Raw genomic sequence first — 25479 nt, 5'->3', positions numbered from 1 at the left:
TAGGGAACCAACTCATTGTTCTCACGTCTGATTTAAAAAAAAAAAAGAAATCAAGCATTAATCCAGCCGTCCTATATGAACTCTATTTCTGGGTAAGCAAATATTTGATGATGGACAAGTTCTTAAACACCAGCTAAAGCAGAAAGAATTATAGAATTAGAATATCACCATTTCTATCCCCTAATGAAATAACGAATCTGGTCAACAATATTTAATTTCTGGTAAAACCATTAAGTGACAACTAATAGGAACTTTATAATGCCAGATGAGGCAGGCAGACCCGACCCACTGGTCAGCCTCAACATCACTAACAAGGAAACAACCAGACATTCTGTGCCTCCTGATGTGATAAGAAAAACACAAAACCTTTGAAAAGTACCTTTGCCAAAAAGTAGAACTTGACTACAGTAACTACAGGGGACAGAGGAAGATGCTGAACAATGCCTCATTGGTGCAGTTAGTAAAATCCAGAAAGCGGGAGATTCTACCGGATAAATGCCCTGATTCGTGTAACAGATAAATTGTAGGAGAGGGTAATCCAGTAATCTCTGGATTCAGAGTCTTAGAGACATGCCAACCAAATGTCATGTGTGGACTTTATTTGGATCGTGATTCAAACAAATCAACTGTAAAAAAGAGATAGACAGAAACACTAAGCACCGATTGGATATTTGGTGATATTAAGGAATTGTTTAAAATGTTAGGTGTGATAATAAAACAGATACAGTCTTTAATTTTTAGAAATCATAAAAAATCCCTACAGGTCTCTCCTCCCCTTCTAAGGGGGAGATGATCCGACATGAAAGCATCCCAAGAGGCATTTCAATCCACAGGGTCCTTACATAGCACGAGGTCTTCACTCTGGGCAGGGCCCAGCCCCCCAGAGGATGCCTGCTCTTGTTCTGATGAATAATGTGTCCTTTCGGCTTCCTAGTGATCTCTTGTGGGAACCCCGGGACTCCAAGCAATGCCCGAGTCATGTTCAGCGATGGCCTGGTTTTCTCCAGCTCCATCGTCTATGAGTGTCGGGAAGGCTACTACGCCACAGGCCTGCTCAGCCGGCACTGCTCGGTCAATGGCACCTGGACAGGCAGCGACCCGGAGTGCATAGGTGAGAACCTCTGGGCTCCATGGCAAGTGGTGGCCAAGGCAATCGGGCTTCTCCGTGCCAAAGAAGAAGGTTGTCTGGAGGAGACTGGGAAGGCTGGCTGACATGGTGGGACTTGACCCTGAATGAGAATCATACAAATAGCCTCCACTTACTGGGCACATAGTATGTGACAGCCACTGAGCTAAGTGCTTTGTTTCACATGCATCACATCTTTTGATTCTCACCACAACCCCATGAAGTAGATACTATTAGCTCTACTTTATGTATGAGACAACTGAAGCTCAAAGAGGTTGAGAATAGATAATTATTTGCTATCTCTCAGACTCTAGCCAGTTCCTTGGGCTTTCTTTTTCTCTTTTAGGGAAAACCCCCAGTGCTCAGCCTGATTCTCTTTCCACCTTAAAGCTGCTGCCATCTACCATCTTTGTTAGTTCCTTCTCTCCCTTGGACCCATCCCCACCCCAGCCTGGCTCCCCTTTCTTGCTTCTCTTAAGGGCAGCTCCAGACCCTTTTCCTTGAAAAGCAAATCACTGTGGGGCCCAGATGGAAGGAAGTGATAAGATAAGGGAATCTGACAACATTCTCCCTTTCAAAGTCCTAGCTGTGATTTCAGGCTGCATTTGAAATCCCCTGTCAAGTTCACTTTTGTTCTGAGGCCAGAGCTCACCAAACCCACCCTCACTTGATACCGTAACATCGGTATGACCACTGCATCGGTCACAAGACCCTCCTCCTAGGCCACTGGACCCACAGAGGTCTCCTGGGCAGAAGAGCAGGCAGTAAGATGCCCTTTCCAGCGACAAATCGTCTTATGTGGTCCGTCAACACATCTTAAGCTCTTCAACCTGGAAACGTCCCTCTCCTTGGACCCCAGCCTCATTTATGAAGCGAGCCCTCTGGATACTTCCTCTTAGAGGTGTGGGCTTTAAATGAAAAAGATGGGTTTCCCAGCCCAAGTTGCTGGGGTGTGTAAGGATGGTGCGGGCAAGGATGGGGGATGTAGGACAGTCTTTGCAAGCAGACTTGGCTGCGGGGACTTAGAATGGATGGTGCCCAACTAGGAACCGGGGAGGGGACAGGACATCCCTACCCTGACAGCTTTCCTTCCCAGACACGTGCAGGGAGTGATAGGGATGGCACTGGGGTGCTGGGGAGAGGGTGGGGTCTGTGCTCAGAGTGAGCAATGCTCTATCTCCTCATCCCAGTCATAAACTGTGGCGACCCTGGGATTCCAGCCAATGGCCTCCGGCTGGGCAGTGACTTCAGGTACAACAAAACTGTGACCTACCAGTGCATCCCTGGCTACATGATGGAGTCACATAGGGTGTCCGTGCTGAGCTGCACCAAGGACCGGACGTGGAACGGCACCAAGCCGGTCTGCAAAGGTGTGTCTGGGGACTTCAGATGTGGACACAGGGACAAAGAAGGTACAAAAGTCTTGAACATCTAGAAGGGAGGGTGTGATGAGGCACAGCCCTGACATCTTATCGGGGGGTGTGCAAGGTGAGGAGTGGTCCCTGAACATCTGCAGGGAGGGAGTGGGAAGGTCCTGGGCCTTGAACATTGAGGGCAGGGCCGTGCAGAGAGGAGTGGGTTGTCGTAAGGTGCAAAAAGCCCAAGCTCCCAAAGGAAGAGGGGGCGTTCCTGCTTCCTGACACTTAGCCCAGACTCCCGGCGGGCACAGGGAGCCAGTGACATCCGTGCCGGCGGCCACCAGGGCCTGGTTTCCCCCGGCAGCCCCAGCACTCAACCTGCTTTGGTCTCCCCCAGCTATCATGTGCAAACCGCCTCAGCTCATCCCCAACGGGAAAGTGGTGGGGTCCGACTTCATGTGGGGCTCAAGCGTGACATATGCCTGCCTGGAGGGGTACCAACTCTCCCTGCCTGCGGTGCTCACCTGCGAGGGAAATGGGTCCTGGACTGGAGACCTGCCTCAGTGTTTCCGTAAGTCGCTCATGGGGGCCTCCGAGGCGTCCCATCTGCTGGCTCCATCCTCTTCCCTCCTCTGCTAGTCTGCTTCTAGAGCTCTGCTGCTAGGAGGCCTAGAATGGAGGTCCCCGGCCCAAAATCAGGGAGGAGCTTTGTCAAAGACACTATTAAAGGGCTTCCCTGGTGGCGCAGTGGTTGAGAGTCCGCCTGCTGATGCAGGGGACACAGGTTCGTGCCCCGGTCCAGGAGGATCCCACATGCCGTGGAGCGGCTAGGCCCGTGAGCCATGGCCGCTGAGCCTGCGCGTCCGGAGCCTGTGCTCCGCAACGGGAGATGCCACAGCAGTGAGAGGCCTGCGTACCGAAAAGAAAAAAAAAAAAAAGACACTATTAAAGAAGAAAGGGACTTTAAAGGAAGGATATGAGACTATCTTAATTGAGCCCTGGCTCCTCTCACTGTGTGGAGTCACAGTGGAAGGAAATTAAGCCAGAGATAAGGGAGGTGTTTCTTAACTTGAAAGGTCGTTAACTGGATGCGCTAGAGCCCAAAGCTGGGGTGATAGACAGGCAAGCGGGGCAGTGCTAGAAACATGCCTGTCTTCAAGGAAAATACCCTGCACAGAAGAGACGCTGGGGGCCTTGTGATTTTCTGGTGAGAGAGTTATTTCTGATCTACCTGGCCCGATTGTGTCTCAAAGAGCCTCAAGTCCATGCCAGGGCTCATTTCTTACCGAGTCCCCCAGAGAAGCAGGTTCCAGGTCACTTATTCTTGCCTTACCCCATAATCTGGCTCTGGAACTTGGACAAACAGTAGGACCTGTTTTTCCTTCCTACTTGGCATTTGTCTAATGCTGCAGAAAACTATCAGCTACACATGACACTGTTTGGAGACCTCTGAAAATTTACTTCAGTTTGGGAAATTTCAGCAGAGACAAGGGCCAGTAAAAGTGGACACAGGAAAGGCAGCATGTGGTGTGTGGTTAACCCCTTAGACTTTCGTATTCCTCCAGGGAAACATTAGGAAGGGAGCAAGACTCCAGGTTGAGTCTGGACTCAGAAACCTTGCTTTTTGTCTTGAGAAATAGCTGAATTGCTTTTTAACAATGAATTATGGTTATTGTTTAAAAAAAAACCCAAAACTGTACTATATCCAAAAATACAAAGAAGAATGAACTCTCACTGAACCCTCCTTCCCAAAGATAGCCATAGTTAGACTTGTCATACTTCCACACAATCACTATGCGTTTTTGCATGTATAGCAGTATGTATGCAATTTTCTATATAAATGGTATTGAACCATGCTCTTCACAACTTGTATTCATTCACAGGCCATCAGACCCTTGCTCTATCAATACATACTAATCTATACATCATCCTTTTTAATGGCTTTAAAGAATTCCCTTGTTATATATGCCACAACTGGTTTAATCTTCTCCTACTGGTGATGAAGTTGGGTTTCTCCAATCTAATCATGTTAGAAGCAGTTCTGCAATATATAGCCTCGAAAGCAGCATTTCTTTATGCTTGTGTTGAAGTCCTAGGAGTGAGGATGCTGGGCCAACTGGTGTGCACGCTATACGTTTTGACGCATGTTGCCAAACTGTCTTCTAGAAATGGTGTCCCAGTTTACACTCCCACCAGCAGTTGGTGAGAAGATTTCTGGACTCACACCCTCACTAACAGTTGATTTTGCCAATATTCTTAACATTTACCAGCCTGAGGAGTTTAAACAAATAGCTCATTGTTTTCATTGCCATCACATTGCTTCTTAGCCAAACTGAGCTGCTCTTTGTCATCCACTCGTATTTCTTATTCTTTGAGTTGCCTCTTCCTGGGTGTGGTGACTTCCAATTGGCTCGGCCTTTAACTGACTTCTGATTGCTCCGTCCAGACTCCGCAGCTTCCAGGGCCAGGCTTCCATTTGATTTCACATCTGACTGTGAACCTCATGACTCTATGTAAAGACACACACACACACCATAGCATAAAGAAGGTTCCTCACGCTTGAAGTGATGTCTTGGGGAACTTGGCCTTCCACAGTCAATTTTTTTTTTTTTTTTTTTTTTTTTGTGGTTCACGGGCCTCTCACTGTTGTGGCCTCTCCCATTGCGGAGCACAGGCTCCGGACGCGCAGGCTCAGCGGCCATGGCTCACGGGCCCAGCCGCTCCACAGCATGTGGGATCCTCCCGGACCGGGGCATGAACCCGTGTCCCCTGCATCGGCAGGCGGACTCTCAACCACTGCGCCACCAGGGAAGCCCCCACAGTCAATTTTTAAAGATGCTCTCTGCTGATCCAAATGAAACGGGCACACTCAGATGCTGCTCACTGCAGGGTAAATACACAGTCCATGGAAAGGCATTTGGCAATAGGCATCAAGAGCTGCGAACACACTCAAACCCTTAAGGATAGTAAGTTCACTCCTAGAGAATTCCCCTAAGAAAATAATACAAGTTAAAGAAAAGCCATAAGTAACTTTATAATAATAGAAAATGCCTAATGTGAGGGTTAGGATAATCATGTTACACCATCTCATTGCGAATTTACATAGCCAATAAGTGATAATGATGTCATAAACACGGGAAATGTGTACAGAATATCAAGTGAACAAAGCAAGGCTGACAGCACCTGGACATCAGGTTTGCAGCCACGCACAAGTTTCCATACAACTGAGCAAACACTAGAAGGGAATGAGCACAAAAATGAACAAAATGTTTTGGGTAGTACGATGATAGTTTATTTTTTCTCCATGTTCTAGACTTCCTGTAATGTTACTCTATTACATGGATATGGTTATTAATAAGCATTTGAATGTGGAAAGGAGAGGAAACACACAGCAGCGCTGAGGCAGGTGTAATCATTGACCCAGGGCTGCCCCACAGCCAGAGTTCAAGTGGAACCAAGAGGAAAGCAGTACAAGGACCAAAGGCTGGGTGGGGGTTAAGGGGGGCGAGCAGACTGAGTTCTAGAAAGCAACTTGGACCTGCCCTTCTCCCTCGTCTTCCCAGCTGTGTTCTGCGGAGATCCTGGCATCCCGGCCCATGGCAGGAGAGAGGACCGAGGCTTCTCCTACAGGTCTTCTGTCTTCTTCTCCTGCCAGCCCCCTCTGGTGCTGGTGGGCTCTCCACGGAGGTTCTGCCAGTCAGATGGGACGTGGAGTGGCACCCAGCCCAGCTGCATAGGTGAGAGGTGACCGGGAGCAGAGTGTCCCAGCTGGTGGGCATCCTTCTTTGGGTCCCGAGATGATGAATTTTCTTCCCGGTCTTCATCGGTCTCATCTGCAAAAAGGGGTGAGCACTCCTCTAAGCTACTTAGAACAGAAGGTGAAGTAGCCAGAGCTCATGTGCTGCCGGGAATCATCGTCAGCCAGGGCATGACTCCGGGGGGAGATTTCCAAGGGCAGGGAAGTCAGGGCGTGACTCCATCCTCTGTCCTGCATCTGTTTCTCAGAGTGAGCAGGGGCGATGAAAGCTTCCGTGACCATGGTCTGTTTCTTTGTTCTGCAATCCAGACCCCACGCTGACCACGTGTGCGGACCCTGGCGTGCCACAGTTTGGGATCCAGAACAATTCCCAGGGCTACCAGGTAACGAGGTCAACCGAGATCCGGCCTTTCTGCCTTCTGTCCCTTCTTGTCACTGTCCTCAGTCTCAGAGGACTCAGGACAGCACTAGGGGGCATGAGACCTTGGAAGCTGGAGAGAGAAAGCAGCCTGCTTCTTCAAGCCAGGCTGCACAGCACGCCCCCTCAGAAACAGGCAGGCGTTTACACCAACCCGAGAAGCTGATGTGGAAGAACAGACTCACGTGTAGCTCCACAGGCACTTCCCAGCAGCCCCTTGTGACTGGGGCAGGGACGGAAATGAGACAGATGGATCTTCTGTCCCCAGGGCACCCATACCCTACGGGGCTCAGACAGGGTGGTGGGAGCCAGCAAGTGCCACATGGGAGACAGTCTCCTGCCCAGTGGGCCCGTCCCAGCAGGATACAGGCTCCAGGGACACATCTCAGAATGTGCTTCAAAAGGAAAGGATGTGGACAGCCTGGATGGGACCCTCTGAGCAGAAGGAAGCAGGAAAGTATGGGTGTGTTCAAGGCAGGACAATGAACTGGAGCCCCCAATGTGCCCAGGGGATATCGGGGACTAAGCCAGCAATGGCGGGTTGGGATCTTCCCTAGTAATGGGACTTATCAGATATTTACTGCCGTGAACTATTCTAGGTGCTAGGAATACAGTGGGAACAAGACAGGCCAAGCGCCTGCTCTATGGGAGTTCCCTGGCTGGTGACAATAAATAAACAAGATCACTTCTGTGAGCGATAGGCGTTACACATGGCACAATATAAAAGGGTGTGACGGGGGTGGGGAGGGTTGCTGTTTTAGGAAGCAGAGTGAGGGAAGAGGCCTCCTAAACTTGAACTGTGGCGCCCATGGTGGGAAGCGCCAGCTCTGTGCAGAGCTGGGTGGGCGTTCCCAGCAGAGGCAACGGCCAGGGCAGAGGAGCGCTCAGGCAGGGAACTTGGCAGGTGGCAGGACTAGAAAGCTGGCCAGCCAGCGGGTCGGGAGCATAAAGAGAGAGGAGAAGGACATGAAGCCGAAGAGCTAGGCTGGGTTTGAAAACCACCTGGCACTGCCTTGTGAAATTAAATATTCACACATCCTATGACCCAGAGTAAGCAACCCCAGAGACGCTCTCATACGTGTTACCAAGAAATGAGAAAAATCCTGGTGTAGTCTCAGGAGGGTTCATCACACAGCAGTGACAATTAAGGAACTATAGCTCCACACACATGGATGACTTAGAAACATAGTATTGAACGTCAAAAGTGGTAGGATACTATTTCTAGAAAGATTAAAACCAAGAAAAATTTATATTGTTTAGAGATATATGTAGGCATATGTGATAGAATTATTTTTTAACTAAGCAAGAAAATAAAAACACAAAATTCAAGAGACTGGTTTTCACCGAGGGGAGCTGAGGAACAGGGCAGGAAAGGAGCAGGCAGATGACAAACCTGTCAATGATGTTCTAACCCTTAGGTTGAGTGCTGGGCTCCACTTAAGGTGTCCATTTTATTATGATGATTCACGTCTGTATATGTGCCATATATTCTTTTCTATGCACCAAATATCACATAATAAATTTTGAAAAGAGAAGGGCATGGACCAGGTCATATAGGGCCTTGAGACCATGATAAGCATTTTGGATTTTATTCTAAATGTCATAGGAAACCATTTGAAGGTGACTTCATCTGATCCATCATTTGAACTATCACTCAGGACCCTGAGGAGAGGATGAACGATAGGGGTTAAGAATGGAAGCGCTTAGACAAATAGGACATTATTGCAGCATCTTGAGAGAAAGATGAGGGTGGGACTGAGCCGGGGTAGCGAAAGTGGACATAGAGAGATGTGAAGGGGTCGGGAGGTATTTTGTCGGTAGAACCAAAAAGACTTCTTGAAGGATTGAATGGAGGGATTGAAGGAAAGGGAGAAATCAAGGACGACTTGAAGTTTTTGACTTGCACAACTGGGTGGATAGGGGTACCATTTGCTGAACGAGGTGATGGGCGTGGAGGAAGGGAGTAGAAATTAGGTTTCACCTTGCGTTTCAATTTGCTCCCAGAGGTAACAGAGACACGTGAGTATTTTGAGCTGGGAAATAGTGTGATCCGAGTTGCAGTTTAGGAAGCTGATCTGGCAGCATGGTGCCGCACGGATTAGAGATGGAGAGATGGAGCTGGTGGCTGCAGGGAATGTCAAGTCAGACAGTGAGGGGCTAGTGGAGCAGAGGGAGGGATGCAGGGAGGGTAGCAATTCTGCTCAAGAGATTTTTCACAAAGCATAGCTCCAGATTCTATAGGGGACATGTCCTAAAAGAATTTATAGATTCATGGAGGGAAGAGACACACACAGTAATATTCTACTTTGCACAGTTCTTCACATTTCATAAAATGCTTTCAAATCTACCCTCACATTTGAGTGTCACGACATTCCAGTGTAGTGTGGCAGGGCTGCTCATCCCAACTCTACACAGGAAGGCTAAGGTGTAGAGAGTTTCGTGCAGCCTGGCATCCAGTGAGTAAATATAGATACCAGAACTCAAACCCAGGGTCTTCTGATTCTGGGTCAGGCACTCAGCCCCCCGCAGCAGAATATGATATATCCCATGAGAGTGTTGATCTGGCCCAGGGAATTGGGTGAGGCCTTGTGGAAGAGGCATAACGTAAGCTGCCTCAAGGGATAGATAAGATTTAATCAGGCAGAGAAACAGAAGGGTGGGTAGGAGTAATGTCGTGGGAAAGTAAGCAGTCAGGTGACAGGTATGAAGCGTCGCTGGATGGAAGGTGATTGTGGGAACTTCGTCCTGGCCACAGGTTGGAAGCACCGTGCTCTTCCGTTGTCAGAAAGGTTACCTGCTCCAGGGCTCCACCACCAGGACCTGTCTCCCCAACCTGACCTGGAGCGGAACCCCGCCCGACTGTGTCTGTGAGTTCAAACTTCACCTACAGCCCAGACAACTCCTCCTGGCAACTCATAATCTCCCCCAGCTGGGCATCTAGGCAATGCTTGAGTGCTCTGAATGACAGAGCTCACAACTCCTCACTGGGCCCAGTACTAGTTTCTTTGTACTCCTTACCCCTTGGAGCCCCACAGAAGATATTTACACACAGAAGCCTTTCTGATATTTGAAGGCAATTCCTATGCCTTCGCAAAGAAAAAGAAAGAACTTTCCCATGGCAGCAAATACTAACAACTACAAGGCCTGCCCTCAGGATGGAAGATTTCAGGCTTTTGACCATAATTACTCCTTTTCCCTCAGGAAAATTGCTGCAGGTTTAGGTTCTCCCAGGGTTGACTGAGCCAATATCCACAGGATCTCCATCTTGGCCTCTCGTATAGACATCAAGGCTGAGGTGGGGCTGGGGCTGGGGAGGGGATGCTGGACCTGAAAGGGACCCATAAGGGAAAGGAAGGGGGTGGTCCATCAAGGAACAGGGGAGTGGTGGAGAGACCTCCTGGAGACCCTCGTCTCCCAGCAGCGTCTTCCCTGTCATCCAGCCCACCACTGCAAGCAGCCGGAGATGCCGACCCATGCCAACGTTGGGGCCCTGGACTTGCCCTCCATGGGCTACACACTCATCTATTCCTGCCAGGAGGGCTTCTCCCTCAAGGGTGGCTCCGAGCACCGCACATGCAAAGCAGATGGCAGCTGGACAGGCAAACCACCCGTCTGCCTGGGTGAGTGTGCCCCCTTGGTGAGCTTCTCCAGGGTGGGGGGGTCCAAAGGGGTCAGCTGAGCTTGAGTGAAAGAGGGCCAAAGAGAAGAAAGAAATGTGATTTCCGGAAGCTGGAGCCTGCTTCTGATTTTCTGAGGTGTTGAGTCTAGGAGATGAAACCAGAGTAGTCTAAAGAGGCACAGAGTGAAGCCATCCCAAGTTTTACCTTGCTACCTTCTGCTTGAGCTTAAACACTCTGCCCAGTGTTAAGTATACAGTAGTCTAAGGATTATACTTAATCATCAGACAGAGAAAAGCTCTGTGTTCCACTAAACTGGAATAACACATTATGCATATATGCCTATCATAACCTTGATAAAACTACCCACTCACAGATCCCTCAGGATTACCGTGATGTCTCAGACCTCCCTCCCCCTCTTCTTCATTTATTTGTTCTCTATTTATTGAGTATTATCACTGTGCGTGGCTGTGCCGGGCATGGGGGATGGGGAGGTGAAAGACACAAACCCTGCCCTAAAGGAGCTCACATTCAGCTGTGGAAGACACACACATTATCAGATATAACAGTACCTTCAGGAACATAGAGATGCACTGAATGCTGTGGGGATGATGGGAAGGGCACTAATTCAGCCTAAGGGGGAGGGGAGAATCAGAGAAGGCTTCCTGGAGAAGGTAATCTGAGTCCAGTCTTAAGTAAAGAATCCAGCAAGGATAAAGGATGGGTTTGGTGCTAGGATGGCATTCAGTAAGATGCCTGTTACAGGTGCTGACCTCACCTCACCACATTCCAGGTATTGTTCTAAGTACTTCGTGTACTAACTCAATCCTTGCAGTCATCCTATGAGGCAGGTGTTACTCATATCTTCATTTAATATATGAGGAAACTGAGGCACAGAGAGGTTAAGTAACATGCCCCAAGGTCACCAGCTGGTAAAGGGAGAGAGCTGAGACTCAGACCCTGCAGGTCTAACTTCAGAATCCAAGCTCTTAAGTACTCTGCTGTCCTGCCCCTCAGAGAGAGAAGGCTTCAGGTTCAGAGCTAGAATTTAATAATGTATGTTCATTGTATGAATTGTTGTAAATTTCTTTTATTTAGGGAAAGTAATATTTGTGCTCCACAAATGGTAGTGGTATAATTTTTCTTTTTTAGAGTACATTTAACGTTTAATTGTGGTAAAATATACAAAACATAATATTTACCATTTTAACCATTTTAAAGTGTACAATTCAATGGCATTAGATACATTCACAATATTGTGCAACCATCACCACTATCCATTTTCAGAATCTTTTCATCGTCCCAAACAAGAACTTTGTACCCATTAAACAATAACTTTCCATTCCCCTTACTCTGCAGCCCCTAATAACCTCTATTGTATTTCCTATATCTATGAATTTGCTGATTCTAGGTACCTCATGTTAGTGGAATCATATGATATCTGTCCTTTTGTGTCTGGATTATTTCACTTCGCATAATTTTTTCAAGGTTCATCCATGTTGTAACGTGTTATTACTTCATTCTTTTTTATGCCTGAATAATATTCTATTGATGGATATACCACCTTTTGTTTATCCATTTGTCCATTGATGAACATTTCAGTTGTTTCCACTTTGGGACCATTATGAATAATGCTACTTTGAACGTAAATGTACATGTTCTGTTTGGATATATGTTTTCAGTTCTCTTAGGTATATATCCAGGAATAGAATAACTCAGTGTTTAACAGTGTAAGGAACCGTTCTGCAAAGTGCCTTTACATTTACTTTACATTCCCACCAGCAGTGCACCAGGGGTCACCAGGGGTCTAATTTCTCTACATCTTCCTTGCCAGTACTTGTTATTGTCCAGCTTTTTGAGTATAGCCATCCTAAGTGGGTATAAAGTAGTATTACATTGTGGTTTTCATTTACATTTCCCTAATGACTAATAATGTGGAGCATCTTTTCATTTGTTTATTGGCCATTTGTGTATCTTCCTTGGAGAAAAGTCTATTCAAATCCTTTGCGCATTTTTTAATTGGGCTATTTGCCTTTTTATTGTTGAGTTGTAAGAACTCCTTTATGTCCTGTTGATTTCTTTTTTCCAGCTTTATTGAGGTATAATTGACAAAACAAATTGAAATATATTTAAAGTATACAACATGATAATTTGATATACATTGTGAAAGGATTCCCACTATCAAGTTAACACATCCATCACCTCACACATTTATCTTTTTTTTTTTTGGTGAGAGCACACGAGTTCTACTCTCTTAGCAAGTTTCAATTATACAATGCAGTATTATCTACTATAGTTACCATGTTATACATATACATCTTATCTTATAACTGAGAGCTTGTATCCTTTTACCAGCCTCTCCCTATTTCCCCCTCCCCCCAGCCCCTGACAACCACTATTCTACTCTCTTTTTATAAATTTGACTTTTTAGATTCCACATGTTAAGTAGTAGCATGCAATATTTGTCTTTCTCTGTCTGGCTTATTTCACTTGGCATAATGTCCTCCAAATTCATCCATGTTATCACAAATGGCAGGATTTCCTTCTTTTTAAGGCTGAATAATATTCCATTGTATGTATACACCACATTTTCTTTATCCATTCATCCATCAATGGACACTTAGTTTGTTTCCATAGTTTGGCTATTGTGAATAATGCTGCAGTGAGCATCTCTTCAAGACAAAAATTTCATTTCCTTTGGATATATAGAAATGGAATTGCTGGATCATATGGTATTTCTATTTTTAATTCTTTTTTTATAGAAAAAAATCTCTATCCTTGTACTGGTTTACATTATTATTTTCTTCATTACAGAGAATATCTATTATTCATGTCTGCTCCTATAACAGCAGTCCAGCTTTTAAAAATTTCATATTATTCCTTTACATAATTATCCATTAGATTTGACTATTGATCCTTTACATTTATTTTTGTTTGTTTGTTTGTTTATTAGTTTCTGCTTTATAACAAAGTGAATCAGTTATACATATATATCTGTTCCCATATCCCTTCCCTCTTGCGTCTCCCTCCCTCCCACCCTCCCTATCCCACCCCTCCAGGCTGTCACAAAGCACCGAGCTGATCTCCCTGTGCTATGCGGCTGCTTCCCACTAGATCCTTTACATTTATGATTACACATTATCTATTTTTAATTCTTGAAGGAACCTCCACACTGTTACATTCCTACCAACAGTGCACAAGTATCACATTTATCGGTTTGTGTATATTGAACCATCCTTTCATCCCAGGAATAAATCCCACTTGATCATGGTGTATGATCCTCCTAATGTACCATTCATTTGGTTTGCTAATATTTTCTTGAGGATGTTTGTGTGTATGTTCATCAGGGATACAGGCTTGGAATTTCCTTTTCTTGAAATGTCCTTGTCTGGCTTTGGTACAAGGGCAATGTTTTGAGTCCTTACACTTTATATTTTGTATATCTACTGTAGGTTATGCTTTGTGTTTTTCACGAAGCTTACATAACACATATTTACAACAGTCTTTTTTTTTTTTTTTTTTTTTTTTTTTTTTTTTTTTTGCGGTACGCAGGCCTCTCACTGTTGTGGCCTCTCCCACTGTGGAGCACAGGCTCTGGACGCGCAGGCTCAGCGGCCATGGCTCACAGGCCTAGCCGCTCCGTGGCATGTGGGATCTTCCTGGACGGGGGCACGAACCCGTGTCCCCTGCATCGGCAGGCGGACTCTCAACCACTGCGCCACCAGGGGAGCCCCCACAACAGTCTTTTTTTAAGCTGATAGCAACCTAACTTGGAATGCATACAAAAGCTCCACGTTTTTACAGTCCCCCACATTTTATGTTTTTGCTGTCACAATTTACATCTTTTATATTGTATATCCATTAAAAATTATTGTAGTTATAGTTATTGTTACCATTTTTGTCTTTTAACCTTTATACTAGAGTTACAAGTGATTTACCCACTAACATTACAATATTAGAGTATTCTGAATTTAATCATGTATTTATCTTTACCAGTGAGTTTTATACTTTCATGTGTTTTTATGTTAGATTTTCACTTCCACTTAAACCCCTGCTGTTTAACCCCTCTATTGAATTTTTCAGGTCAATTATTACATTTTCAGCTCTATGGTTTCTGTCTGGTACTTTTAAAATATTTTCTCTTTGTTGAAATTCTTGCTTTGTGCATTGCTTTCCTGACCTCAGTGACCATCTTTATGACCATTATTTTGAACTCTCTATTGGGTAAATCACTTATCACTGTTTCATTAGGATCCGTTTCTGGAGATTTATCTTATTATTTGGTTTGGAACATTTTCCCTTGTTGATTCACTTTCCCTGATTCTCTGTGTTGGTTTCTACTCATTAGATAAAACAGGCAGCTCTCCCACCCAGTCTTCTGTCATTTAGGCAATGAACCTCACCAGTCAGTGCAGCCCAATCACCTGGTGCCTCCCAAACCTTTGTGATTGTCCAAGCTGTCGTCTTTATTCCTAGTGGCTCCCAGTAGTTGAGGGTGTACCAAGACCCATCAGTGTCCCACAGAGGTCAGCACCTAGATGCAGGCTTATTAGAAGCAGACTCTCAGGCAACAGTTGGAAAAGTATGCAGTCAGACCCCTTCCAGGGAGAACCTGGGAGATGTGCATTTTTACCTGCTCCCTCAGTGTGAGACCAGGTATATAGCCACAGGGGTTTCTACTGTGTCCATTTAAAAACTGCTTCCTTGTTTGCTGTAGTCCTGTGGGACTCATGAACACAAGCCCCAAGCCCCATTGGCCTTCAGAGCTAGGTGATTTGGGCACCCATCCCTCAGGTGGCAGCCTTAAAAGTCAGGGTGCTAGATGTGTAGTACAAACTCAACACTCTCAGGGAAAAGCTGGGAGTTGGGGGTCCCTCCTGATTGTATGGTGCCGTGCCAGGTGTGGGGTTTATTTCAAGAATGTGTCTCAGCCTTTCCTACCTGTTTTGATGTGGATATTTTCTCAGTCACCCAATGTGTAGGTATCACTCAGCTAGCTTCTGGATTTCTCTCGGAGAGAATTGATCTGTTTTCTCCTGCACATTCAGTGTATCCATGGGAGGAGGGGAATTCAGGAGCCTCCTATGTTGCCATCTTGGTCCAGAGTCCCTTCAGCTGTTCTTTATATATCTAGAATATAAGACCCGTATCAGATGCATGATTTTCAAATATTTCCCCATTTTGTGGGTTTTCTTTTCACTGCCTTTTTTTTTTAATTTACAGTACTTTCTTTTTTATTTCGTTCATCACCTAAAATTTAAGCTCCATTTTATCCTGTGTTAATTTTTTTCTTTTTTTTTTTCAGGTGTGGATTTTTTTACAGCCTTATTGAGATATAATTGATATACAAAAACTGCACATATTTAATGTATGCGATTTGATGAGTTTGGATCTTTTCACTTTCCTGTTGGTGTCCTTTTAAACACAGAAGCTTTTAATTTTGATGAACCTCAATTTATCTATATTTTATAGGTTTACTTGTGCTTTTACTATCATATTTAAGAAACCATTGCCTAATCCAAGGTCACAAAGATTTGTACCTGTGTTTTCTTCTAAGAGTTTTGGGGTCCAAATTCATGCTATTGCATGCAGATATCCAATTGTCCCAGCACCATTTGTTGAAAAGACTATTCTTCCCTCATTGGATTGTCTTGGCACCCTTTTCAAAGGCCATTTGACCACAAATGTGTGAGCTTACATTATGATCCTCAGTTTTATTCCACTGATCTGTATAACTGTCCTTATACCATTACCGCCCAGTCCTGATTACTATAGCTTTGCAGCAAGTTTTGAAGTTGGGAAGTGTAAGTCCTCCTTTTTGCTCTTCTTTTTCAAGATTGTTTTGGCTATTCTGGGCCCCTTTTATTTCTATATGAATTTTAGGAATGGACTGTCAATTTCTGCAAACAGACAGCTGGGATTTTGATAAGGGTGGTGTTGAATCTGTAGATCAATTTGGGGAGTATTGCCATTTGAACAATATTAAGTCTTCCAAGCCATGAGCATGGGATATCTTTCCATTTATTTAGATCTTTAATTTCTTTCAATGATGGCTTGTAATTTTCAATGTACAAGTCTTGCACTTCCTTGTTTACATTTATACTTAAGTATTTTTTAAGCTATAATAGGTACTTACATTTAAAAATACAAAATGCTTTAGATGCAGTTGAATCGCAACTCAACCCCTTACTATAAGACCCTGGGTAAGTCCCTTCACCTCTCTGCCTCTAACAAGTTTCTCTTCTATTAAATGAAGACAATAATGTCTACTTCACAGTTCTAAGAGAAGGAGTAAATGAAATAATAACATGAATAAAGTGCCTAGCACAGTGTCTGGCACATAAAATGCTTTCTCCCTCTTTGCTCCCTTCATCTTATAAAACCTAAAACAGGGCTTTCCTGCTGGCGCAGTGGTTGAGAGTCCGCCTGCCGATGCAGGGGACACGGGTTCGTGCCCCAGTCCGGGAAGATCCCACATGCCGCGGAGCGGCTGGGCCCGTGAGCCATGGCCACTGAGCCTGCGCGTCCAGAGCCTGTGCTCCGCAACGGGAGAGGCCACAACAGTGAGAGGCCCGCGTACCGCAAAAAAAAAAAAAAAAACCTAAGACAATAAAGGCATTTTGTTCAGAGGTGTGCCTTCATGGAGTCACTGTGGAAAATATGTCCACAGCCTTCTGTACACCCGAACATAAGCTGACTTCAGAGTTGGAGACAGTAGGGGGAGTCCCCCCCCCTTTACTTGACAACAAGACAGATATTTCTGTTGTTTCTCTGCAAAAGAAGAAAAGACATTAATATTTATTGACTGTGGCTTTCACATTCATAACCACATTTATTCAGCGTAGACCTGGGAGATATGTTTCAGTATTTTCCCATGTTTCAGATGAGGAGACAAGACTCTGAGTGGTGACGTGACTAGATGAGGTCACACAATCGCTAAGTAGCACTGCTGGGACCGGAACCTAGGCTGTCGGGCTCAGGCCCAAAGCCTTCTCCTTTGCCTTTGCCTGTGAGGGCTTCTCTGTCTTAATATCGTGACTCCAAGGGACGGAAGCCCTCCACTGAAACCCTTACCGGGACTTAGGCGCTTCACTCTTGATTGGCGGAAGGCCGTTCTTTGTGCCAGGCCTCTGGGAGGAAAGCAGAGGCCCTTCAACCAAGGGTCCTCCGTGGTGGCATTCAGCAGACCTGTGTGCTGGGGTGGGAAATAGACATCTTTATTGTCCTTTACCTCTTACTGAAATGTAGCATTTCTTTAATTTAGGATATAGACAAAAACTTGTAGTAGTGTTAACAATACCTATACATGTGTCACCAGTAGAAACTGCAGAGATTTCCACATTGCACTACAATAGTTATGGATATCACGAAATGTTGCTGGGAATTCCCTGGCGGTACAGTAGTTAGGACTCTGTGCTTCCACTACAGGGGACACAGGTTCAATCCCTGATCAGGGAACTAAGATCCTGCATGCCGTGTGGCATGGCAAAAAAAAGAAAGAAATGTTGTTTATGTTCCTGACTACTTCAAGATTAGAATGGTTACTGGACCTACTACTAGATCCTGTTATTTAATGCAGTAATAAAAAAATCACATATATAGCTATATTCTAATTTTTTGCTTAATATTTCAATGACTATAATTGGTAAATGGATTTCCTTTAAACTCTTTACATCTCACCAGACAAAGTAGCCCACCTCCTGGTCTAAGAGGATAAGTCCAAAGCAAGATCTCAACCCACTGACTTAATGTCAGAGAGCTGGCCATTATTTTTCTAATAGAACATAAACCAGAGAGTGAACCTGTTTTCTTCCATTCTCTTTCCCCAGCAGAGGTCCGGCCCAGTGGGAGACCCATCAACACTGCCCGGGAGCCTCCGCTCACTCAAGCTTCAGGTAGGTACGCTCTAGATCTTTGGCTCAAGAAACTGGTATTTCTTCCTTCACCTACTTACCCAGAAACATGCACATGAGTTTCTGTGTACCCAATAGGAGGGTGTGAAAACAGTCTATAGAGCTGAACAGATTTCCCCACCTACCTCCCAACCCCAGGCAGACCTCAGGAGGAAGTGAGCTTGAAGGAAGCAGGAATTGCATCCAGAATTGAGAGCCAAAGGCTTCTAGAAACATGTCCAGAGTTTCAAGCTCTGGAGCCAACCCTTTCTGGCACAGGGCTGGCCAGTGTGTGGTCAGACACATACACCCAGGTCCTGCCTAGGGAGCTTGCTGGAATTGGTTACATTTTTAAAACAGGTATTGTGTCTTTCAAAGTGTGATGTGCAGAACTGGGCACAGAACTGCAGGTATGGCCTGACCAATGCAAAATTATTCTAGACTATCATATCCTTTTTTGAACCTTATACTTTTATTTACCATATTAGCACGTGTGTTATACAAGAAAGAAAACTAGATTTGGCATCAAACTCAATTAAAGTTCCATTTTGGTCACTGACCAGCTGTGTCCTTGGACAAAGAAACTTCACCTCTTGAGCCTCCGTTTACCTTTTGTTAAAATAAGGCTCATAATACTCTCCCTAGAAAATTATTATAAGGATAAATAACAATTTTGGTTGCTATCATTCATAATATGCTTTTATGTGCCCAACATCATGTGACATACAATCATTTAGCCCCTGACGAGATAATCAGGACAGCCCCATTTACAGAAGTACAGATGTGGCCTACACAGGTGAGAAAGTGGAGACTCTTGTATGTAATCAAACAACTGATAATTGACAGCCAAAATGAGACTCCAGATCTGCCTGACTCCATTAGTCCATGTTCCTATTTTATGACATTGGTTTTCTCTCCTCTCTTTTTCTCTTCCTCCATCTTTTCAACCCCTTCCCTCCTTTTATTTTCTCCTTTCTTCTAGTTCATTCCCCCATCCCCTCATGTTCTCTTTTTTCTTTATCCACTTTCTCTCTCTCTCTCTTTCCCTCCACCCATCCACTCTGAGACACAGAGCATAACAAGGAGGCCAGAACACTCCACCACCTCCTGCGTGTTAGATGTTGGGGAAAACAATCTCAGGGAGTGAACTGGGGTCAACCATCAGGTTGACCTCAATTCCACCAGCACACGTGAAAGCCCCTCTCACATCTGTTTCTCAATTCCTCTAGTTCCTGGGGATGTTTTTGCAAAGAATTCCCTATGGAAAGGTACCTATGAGTACCAGGGGAAGAAGCAGCCAGCCATGCTCAGAGTGACTGGTTTCCAGGTCATCAACAGCAAGGTCAACGCCACCATGATTGACCACAGTGGAGTGGAGCTGCACTTGGCTGGTAAGGGGCAGGCCACCTCTGGGAAAGCCTGCAGATGGTATGGGTGACGGGCACATGCTCTTCACAGGAACGAGTCTACTGTCACTTCCTTGTACTATTTTGCAGGGCTCGTCTGGTAGGCAGGGGAAGAGGAAGTGTCTATTCATCTTTGTTTACATGATAAAAGCACCATAGACTAAAGGGAAATGGTTAGATGACAAACATTAATAAATTGAACGTACAAAGAACTCTTACAAATAAAGAAAAAAGAGACGTATATCCCTAAAAACTGAACCAAAAATAGGGGCAGAGAACTCCCAGAAGCCAAAGTACAGACAGTTAATAAACAAATGGAAAAACGTTTTTCGCAATAATCAAAAAAAAGTAAACATAAAATGTCACTTTCCACTTAATCCCACTAAGATTTTATTAACAATAAACTCTGGTGCTAGTCCAGTGAAGGTACTAATGCAATGCTGGTCAAAGTATAAAATAGTATAGTTCTAGAAAATAATTTGTCAACTTGTATCAAGAGCCATGAAAATGACTGGCCCCATCAATTACACTTCTACGAATTTTGATCATAAGAAATAGTTTTAGAGGGAATCAAACATTTACCAATAAAGAATGTTCACATTACAGGGCTATTTCCATAACATAAAACCTGGGAATAGAAAATTGTCTCAAAAGAAATGGATATATTAATTATAGTATGTCTGCCGGATAAAATATTATGCCACTTTGGGAGAAAATACACCTACTACAATGCATTTAAAATGGGACTCCAGTTTTTGAAGGAAAAAATTATATTCATAAGAAAGAAAATTGGAAGTAACTACACCAAAATATTAACAGTGGTTATTTCTCAGAAGTGAGATCGGGAGTGAATTTTCTTTCTTCATGCATCTCTGCATTTTCCAAAATTTCCCCAATTTTCAAATTTTCTATAATCAGAAAAACTGACTATCTTAGAAAGCAAGTGTGTATTCGAATAGATGGGTAGAACGATGGATGCATGAGTGAATGACTGTACACGTGAATACACCCCACGTGCAGTCACAGCCACTCACTCATGCACACACACACAAACACAGCTAACGTTCATATTCACTCAGTTGCTCTAAGCCATAGTCCTAAACACATTCACACACTCCCATATACGTGCCCTCATGCATTCCTGTACCCACTGAATTGTAAGCACACCCATGCATTAACTGACCCTGTAACATATACAAAATCCAATTCCCTTTATTCTTACACATGCATGTGTAAACAGGAGCCCAACCACAGGTCAGTAATCCAGTTGATTATTAACACACATATGCACATTCTTCTGTATCCTCACATTCAGCCTGCACAAACTCACAGGACACACTACACTTACCTAACTCCAGTTATACATGGGATGTACACACCAACATCTACTTGTGAAATCCCACTCAGACACTCACACCCACATACCCACAGACTTGGGTTTTGAAATTTTCCTGGATCTTTCAAGTGTGCCCTCTGAACTTTCTTTTCCCAGGAATTTACAAGAAAGAAGATTCCCATCTCCTCCTCCAAGTTTACCAGGTTACAGGGCCTGTGGAGGTCTTTGTGAATAAGTTCAAAGATGATCACTGGGCCTTAGATGGGCATGTAAGTTCAGTAAAGCCTCACTCAGTCCTTGACCTCCCTGTGCCCTTGCCCCATCCCTCATTCCCAGATCACTGGTAGGGAGGAGGAGGGGAGAAGTTGGTGGAAACTCTTCGGATCAACATGGAAACTTGGGAGGAGGGTTTCTTTGGGGCCAGGACTGGGAGCAAGGGAGTCCTCACCTGCTAGTAAAGTGAGCACAGGAAAACATAGCAAGGACCAGGAGGCTGAGAGTCTAAAGGTCAGTGCATCTGAGCGAGGTGAAGTAGGTTCTGATGTGTGAGCAGAAAGCAAGAGATTGGAGGTTGGCAGTACATGAGTAAATTCAAGCAAGTCGAAGGTCACGATGTGGTGGTGGGAGCTGGGAGAAGTTGGTGAGTCCCAGATGCACACTGAGCATCTTCTCACGTTCGAGGATGCCTGTTGTGGGTGATTTAGCACAGCTTGAGACACCAGGAGCTGGGGGAAAGGAAACAACTCTCCTGCATTCTCTTGTGGGAAAGACTTGTTCCGTGCAAGGGCATTCTTCAGGTGGGAGTTCTGCAGTGATACTCCTCTGCCCATACCTTCCAATCTCACAGGCAGGGGAGTGGAGCAGTCATCTGTCACATCCTCAGCTTCCCTGTCTTGGATTATTGAAGCTAGAAGCGGAGGGGTGGGAAGGAGGAAGAGGTCATGGGGCCAGAGGAGCAGAGAGCTGAGGGGTCAAGGTGGATCCTCACGGACAAGACTAGCTGGTAGAGGGCTGTGGGTTGAGTGACTTTGATGATAATCACATGAGAAGCAAGTGGTTTCTCCAGGGGCTGGTACATGGGGTTAGTTCCTCAGGATTCTTGAGAGTATTCTATGGATCCCCTTGGGTATCCTGGTCCTGGCTGGCATCAATAGTAGTAGTCCAAAAGCTGTGCCAGGACACCAGACTCCATTGTGCTGGGAGGATGGCCAGAGGGGAGAGAACAAGGGTAAAGTTGGGAGCTTGGAGTGCAGGCCAAGGGCTACATGTAAATGGCGCTCTGGAGGGCCAGGAACAGCTGAAAGGGCTGCCTGGGACTACAGCCAACAGTCGGGCCCACTTCTCTGTCACCTGGGGTGTGTTTGGGGGGACAGGAGGTGGGGGTCAGCCTAGAGCACAACAGACAGAGGGCTGCACCTGGGGATGGAGCATGAGTCAGAAGGAACCCCGGTAGCAGAAGCATCCTCAAAGCAACCACGCCCTCGGCCGAGCAGTCCCCAGCCCACAAGTTTGCATGTCTGTGTCTGGTACACGAACATCACAGAGGCAAGTACAGAGAGAGCCAGGAGGAGTTATGTCCCCAACTACCCGCCCCCAAATTAATAGCTATTGGAACCGGGACAAACTTTCCAAAGTACGTTCAATCTGCTAGATACATTTTTTTTTTTTTTTTTTTTTTTTTTTTGCGGTACACGGGCCTCTCACTGCCATGGCCCCTCCCGTTGCGGAGCACAGGCTCCGGACGCGCAGGCTCAGCGGCCATGGCTCACGGGCCCAGCCGCTCTGTGGCATGTGGGATCTTCCCGGACTGGGGCACGAACCCGTGTCCCCTGCATCGGCAGGCGTACTCTCAACCACTGCGCCACCAGGGAAGCCCATGCTAGATACATTTTAATCATGGTTTGGTTTGCTCCACGGTGCTCTAAAACTCAGTTTTTCATCACAATAATAATAGCTAACATTTACTCAGGGCCTATTAGGTGTTCTAAGTGCTTTACCTATATTAGCTCATATAAATCTTCAGAGCAGCCCTATGACATAAGTACTGTTTTTGTTCCCATTTTAAAATGAGGAACTGAGGCACCAACAGATTAAGTGATTCGACCAGTAGAAATAAAAATGTCTCCCTCCCTCCCGCGAGCAGTTGGAGCCCCTGCCCTATCCCCAGCACCTCGCCATTGCCTGAGGGTGGGCAGAGAGCCGATGTCAGTGGAGGTGATAGGCAGGCGGGTGAGCCCAGCTGTGGGCACCCTGTGCCTGTGGGCGTGTCTCCGGCCTGGCTGGCCGGACCTCTCGCTCCTTCCAGCATGCCTCTCATCTCACTCTGTCTGCTCCCGCCCTCACAGGTCTCCCCAGAGTTCTCCGGAGGCACCTTCATTTACCAAGGCGCTGTCAAGGGCCAAGGCTTTGGGCAGTTCGGCTTTCAAAGACTTGGTAACTAGCGTTTGTCCCTGGAGTGTATGCTTGAGCGGGTGGCGGAGAAACTTGTATGTTGGCATGGAGGGCAGGGGGTTGGTAAAGTTCAACAGTCCAAGAGGGGCTCTTAGCCTCTTTTGGATCAGGGACACCTTTGAGGTTTTGATAAAAGCTGTGTAATATCTCCCCAGAAAGAAGCGCAATGCATAATACCCTCAACTTTTGCCAAACAGTTTCATGCTCAGCCCTGGATTTGAAAGCCCCCAGCTTAAGGGACATTGGGTCTCAGATGCATCCCACAACACTATCTAGCCAGCCCTCGGGCATCCCCGGGACCCCCCGAGCATTACGACGTGGGGCTCTCAGGGCAGTCTCAGTCCCGGAAGGGTGGTATTGCTGTCCTCATTTTACAGATGGGAAACCAAGCGTCAAGGAGGCTTCCTTCCCTACTTCCTCCCCGGCATCTTTACCCTGGACCAAGCATCCTCAGTGTCGGGCATCCTCACTCCAGAGACTGGCCTTGACTCAGAGCCTCTAATGTGGGGAGGGGTCCTGGCTTCTGGGAAGCAGCTCAGGGGGAGACAGGCAGGCCCAGGTGCTTGATGGGCAGCTCGATACACCCCGGGTGCTGACTGCCCTGTCCCCCAGGACCCCCTGTCTACCGAGGCAGTGCACTGTGTTTTCTCCCAGCTCTGACCTTCAGAAAGCTCCTCCTTGGCGTAAGCGGAAACCTGCTTCCCTGTGCTTCCCACTCCACCCTGCTCCTGCCCTGGAGTTATTCCTAGCTCTATCCTCTTAGCTGCCTGCAGTAAAAGCACTCCCTCTTCCACACAGCAGCCCTTCAAAGACTTGAAAGCAGTTCCCTGGCCCCTAACACACCAGAGAGACCTCAGGAAACCGAGTTCGTCTTCTGGCTTCACGGCTGACTGCCGGTGTGCCGGGCAGAGCCGTCCCCTCTTGGACGGAGCCTCACCCCCTCGGTTCGCTGACAGGGGCAGAGGCTCTCACCGTGGTCTTCTGAGCGCTCCCAGTCTGGGGCGAGGGGCGGCGGGGAGGAGGGGAGACCCTAGGAGGCCGGAGCTTCAGCACCGCTGCCACGCCCTCCAGAGCAGGTCCACCTTCATGTGCTTTATATTTTGGCTTCCTTGTAAGGTCTCATGGGATAAAATTTCTATGGCCGAAAGAAGTTTGGAAGCTTCTAAAGGGCTGCTCTCTTTTAAGGCTTTATTCTGGGACATGGTTTCAGGTTCTCCCGCAGACTGGCTTCCCCAGGCTTGACCAGCTCGTGTGGACTGACCATCCTTCTCCAGGGAGGATGGCCCAGTGCATGGGGGAGGCAGGTGGGGGGCCCCGGCCAGCATCCCAAGCCCCACCACAGTGGCCCCTGTGTCTGTGACCTGAGGTTTCTGCTCTGGGACTTTGCAGACCTCAGGCTGCTGGAATCAGACCCCGAGTCCATCGGCCGCCACTTTGCTTCCAACAGCAGCTCGGTGGCGGCCGCGATCCTGGTGCCGTTCATCGCGCTCATCATCGCGGGCTTTGTGCTCTATCTCTACAAGCACAGGTATGGGGAAGGGACAGGAGGGTCACACGATGGGTGCCAGGACCTCTCCCTTTCCCTGAGCCACCCAGAGCCCTCCTGGCTCAGGCGAGCTGTGACCTTCTGAAGGGGACACAGAGCCTCCCTCTCCTCTTAGGGCCCCGAGTCTCCTCTCTTGACGTCTTGGTCACTCTCTCTCTCATTCCCAGGAGAAGACCCAAAGTTCCGTTCAATGGCTACGCTGGCCACGAGAACACGAATGTGCGGGCCACGTTTGAGAACCCGATGTACGACCGCAACATCCAGCCCACAGACATCATGGCCACCGAGGCGGAGCTCACAGTCAGCACGGTGTGTACAGCGGTATAGCCTCCAGGCCAGGCTGCCTTCGTCACCGCCACTGAGAGCCCCACCTCCGGCAGCTGGTGAGACACACACCCCTACAGACACATCCAGTGTGAGAGGGACTGAGTGCCCAGTGCTGCCCTGTGCTGGCCACTGAGGCAGACACCTCCGTACACCTGGGTCGGAGACTGTTGTCACCCTTTTTACAGATGGGAAAACTGAGGCACAGAGAAAGGAATTAACTTGGCCAAGATCACACAGCTAATAAG

At 46.5% G+C, this 25479-nt stretch overlaps 1 protein-coding gene across 1 annotated transcript in view; it reads left to right on the top strand.

Moving 5' to 3' along the window:
* Nucleotides 1-25259, top strand: part of CSMD2 (CUB and Sushi multiple domains 2) — a 659332-nt gene extending 634073 nt beyond the window's left edge. The window contains exons 58-70 of the mRNA XM_082615655.1: nucleotides 935-1111; nucleotides 2317-2496; nucleotides 2882-3055; nucleotides 6048-6221; nucleotides 6551-6624; nucleotides 9415-9526; nucleotides 10100-10279; nucleotides 18109-18171; nucleotides 19398-19559; nucleotides 21067-21179; nucleotides 23256-23343; nucleotides 24751-24889; nucleotides 25075-25259. Coding sequence (XP_082471781.1) covers nucleotides 935-1111; nucleotides 2317-2496; nucleotides 2882-3055; nucleotides 6048-6221; nucleotides 6551-6624; nucleotides 9415-9526; nucleotides 10100-10279; nucleotides 18109-18171; nucleotides 19398-19559; nucleotides 21067-21179; nucleotides 23256-23343; nucleotides 24751-24889; nucleotides 25075-25234 — 1796 coding nt within the window. The 3' untranslated portion in view covers nucleotides 25235-25259. The remainder of the gene's footprint in view (nucleotides 1-934; nucleotides 1112-2316; nucleotides 2497-2881; nucleotides 3056-6047; nucleotides 6222-6550; nucleotides 6625-9414; nucleotides 9527-10099; nucleotides 10280-18108; nucleotides 18172-19397; nucleotides 19560-21066; nucleotides 21180-23255; nucleotides 23344-24750; nucleotides 24890-25074) is intronic.
* Nucleotides 25260-25479: the final 220 nt, after the last annotated feature.

This window comes from Mesoplodon mirus (genome assembly GCF_964341445.2).
Source record: "Mesoplodon mirus genome assembly, chromosome: 3".
NCBI lineage: Eukaryota > Metazoa > Chordata > Mammalia > Artiodactyla > Ziphiidae > Mesoplodon > Mesoplodon mirus.
This window is presented reverse-complemented; position numbering and strand designations above follow the sequence as displayed.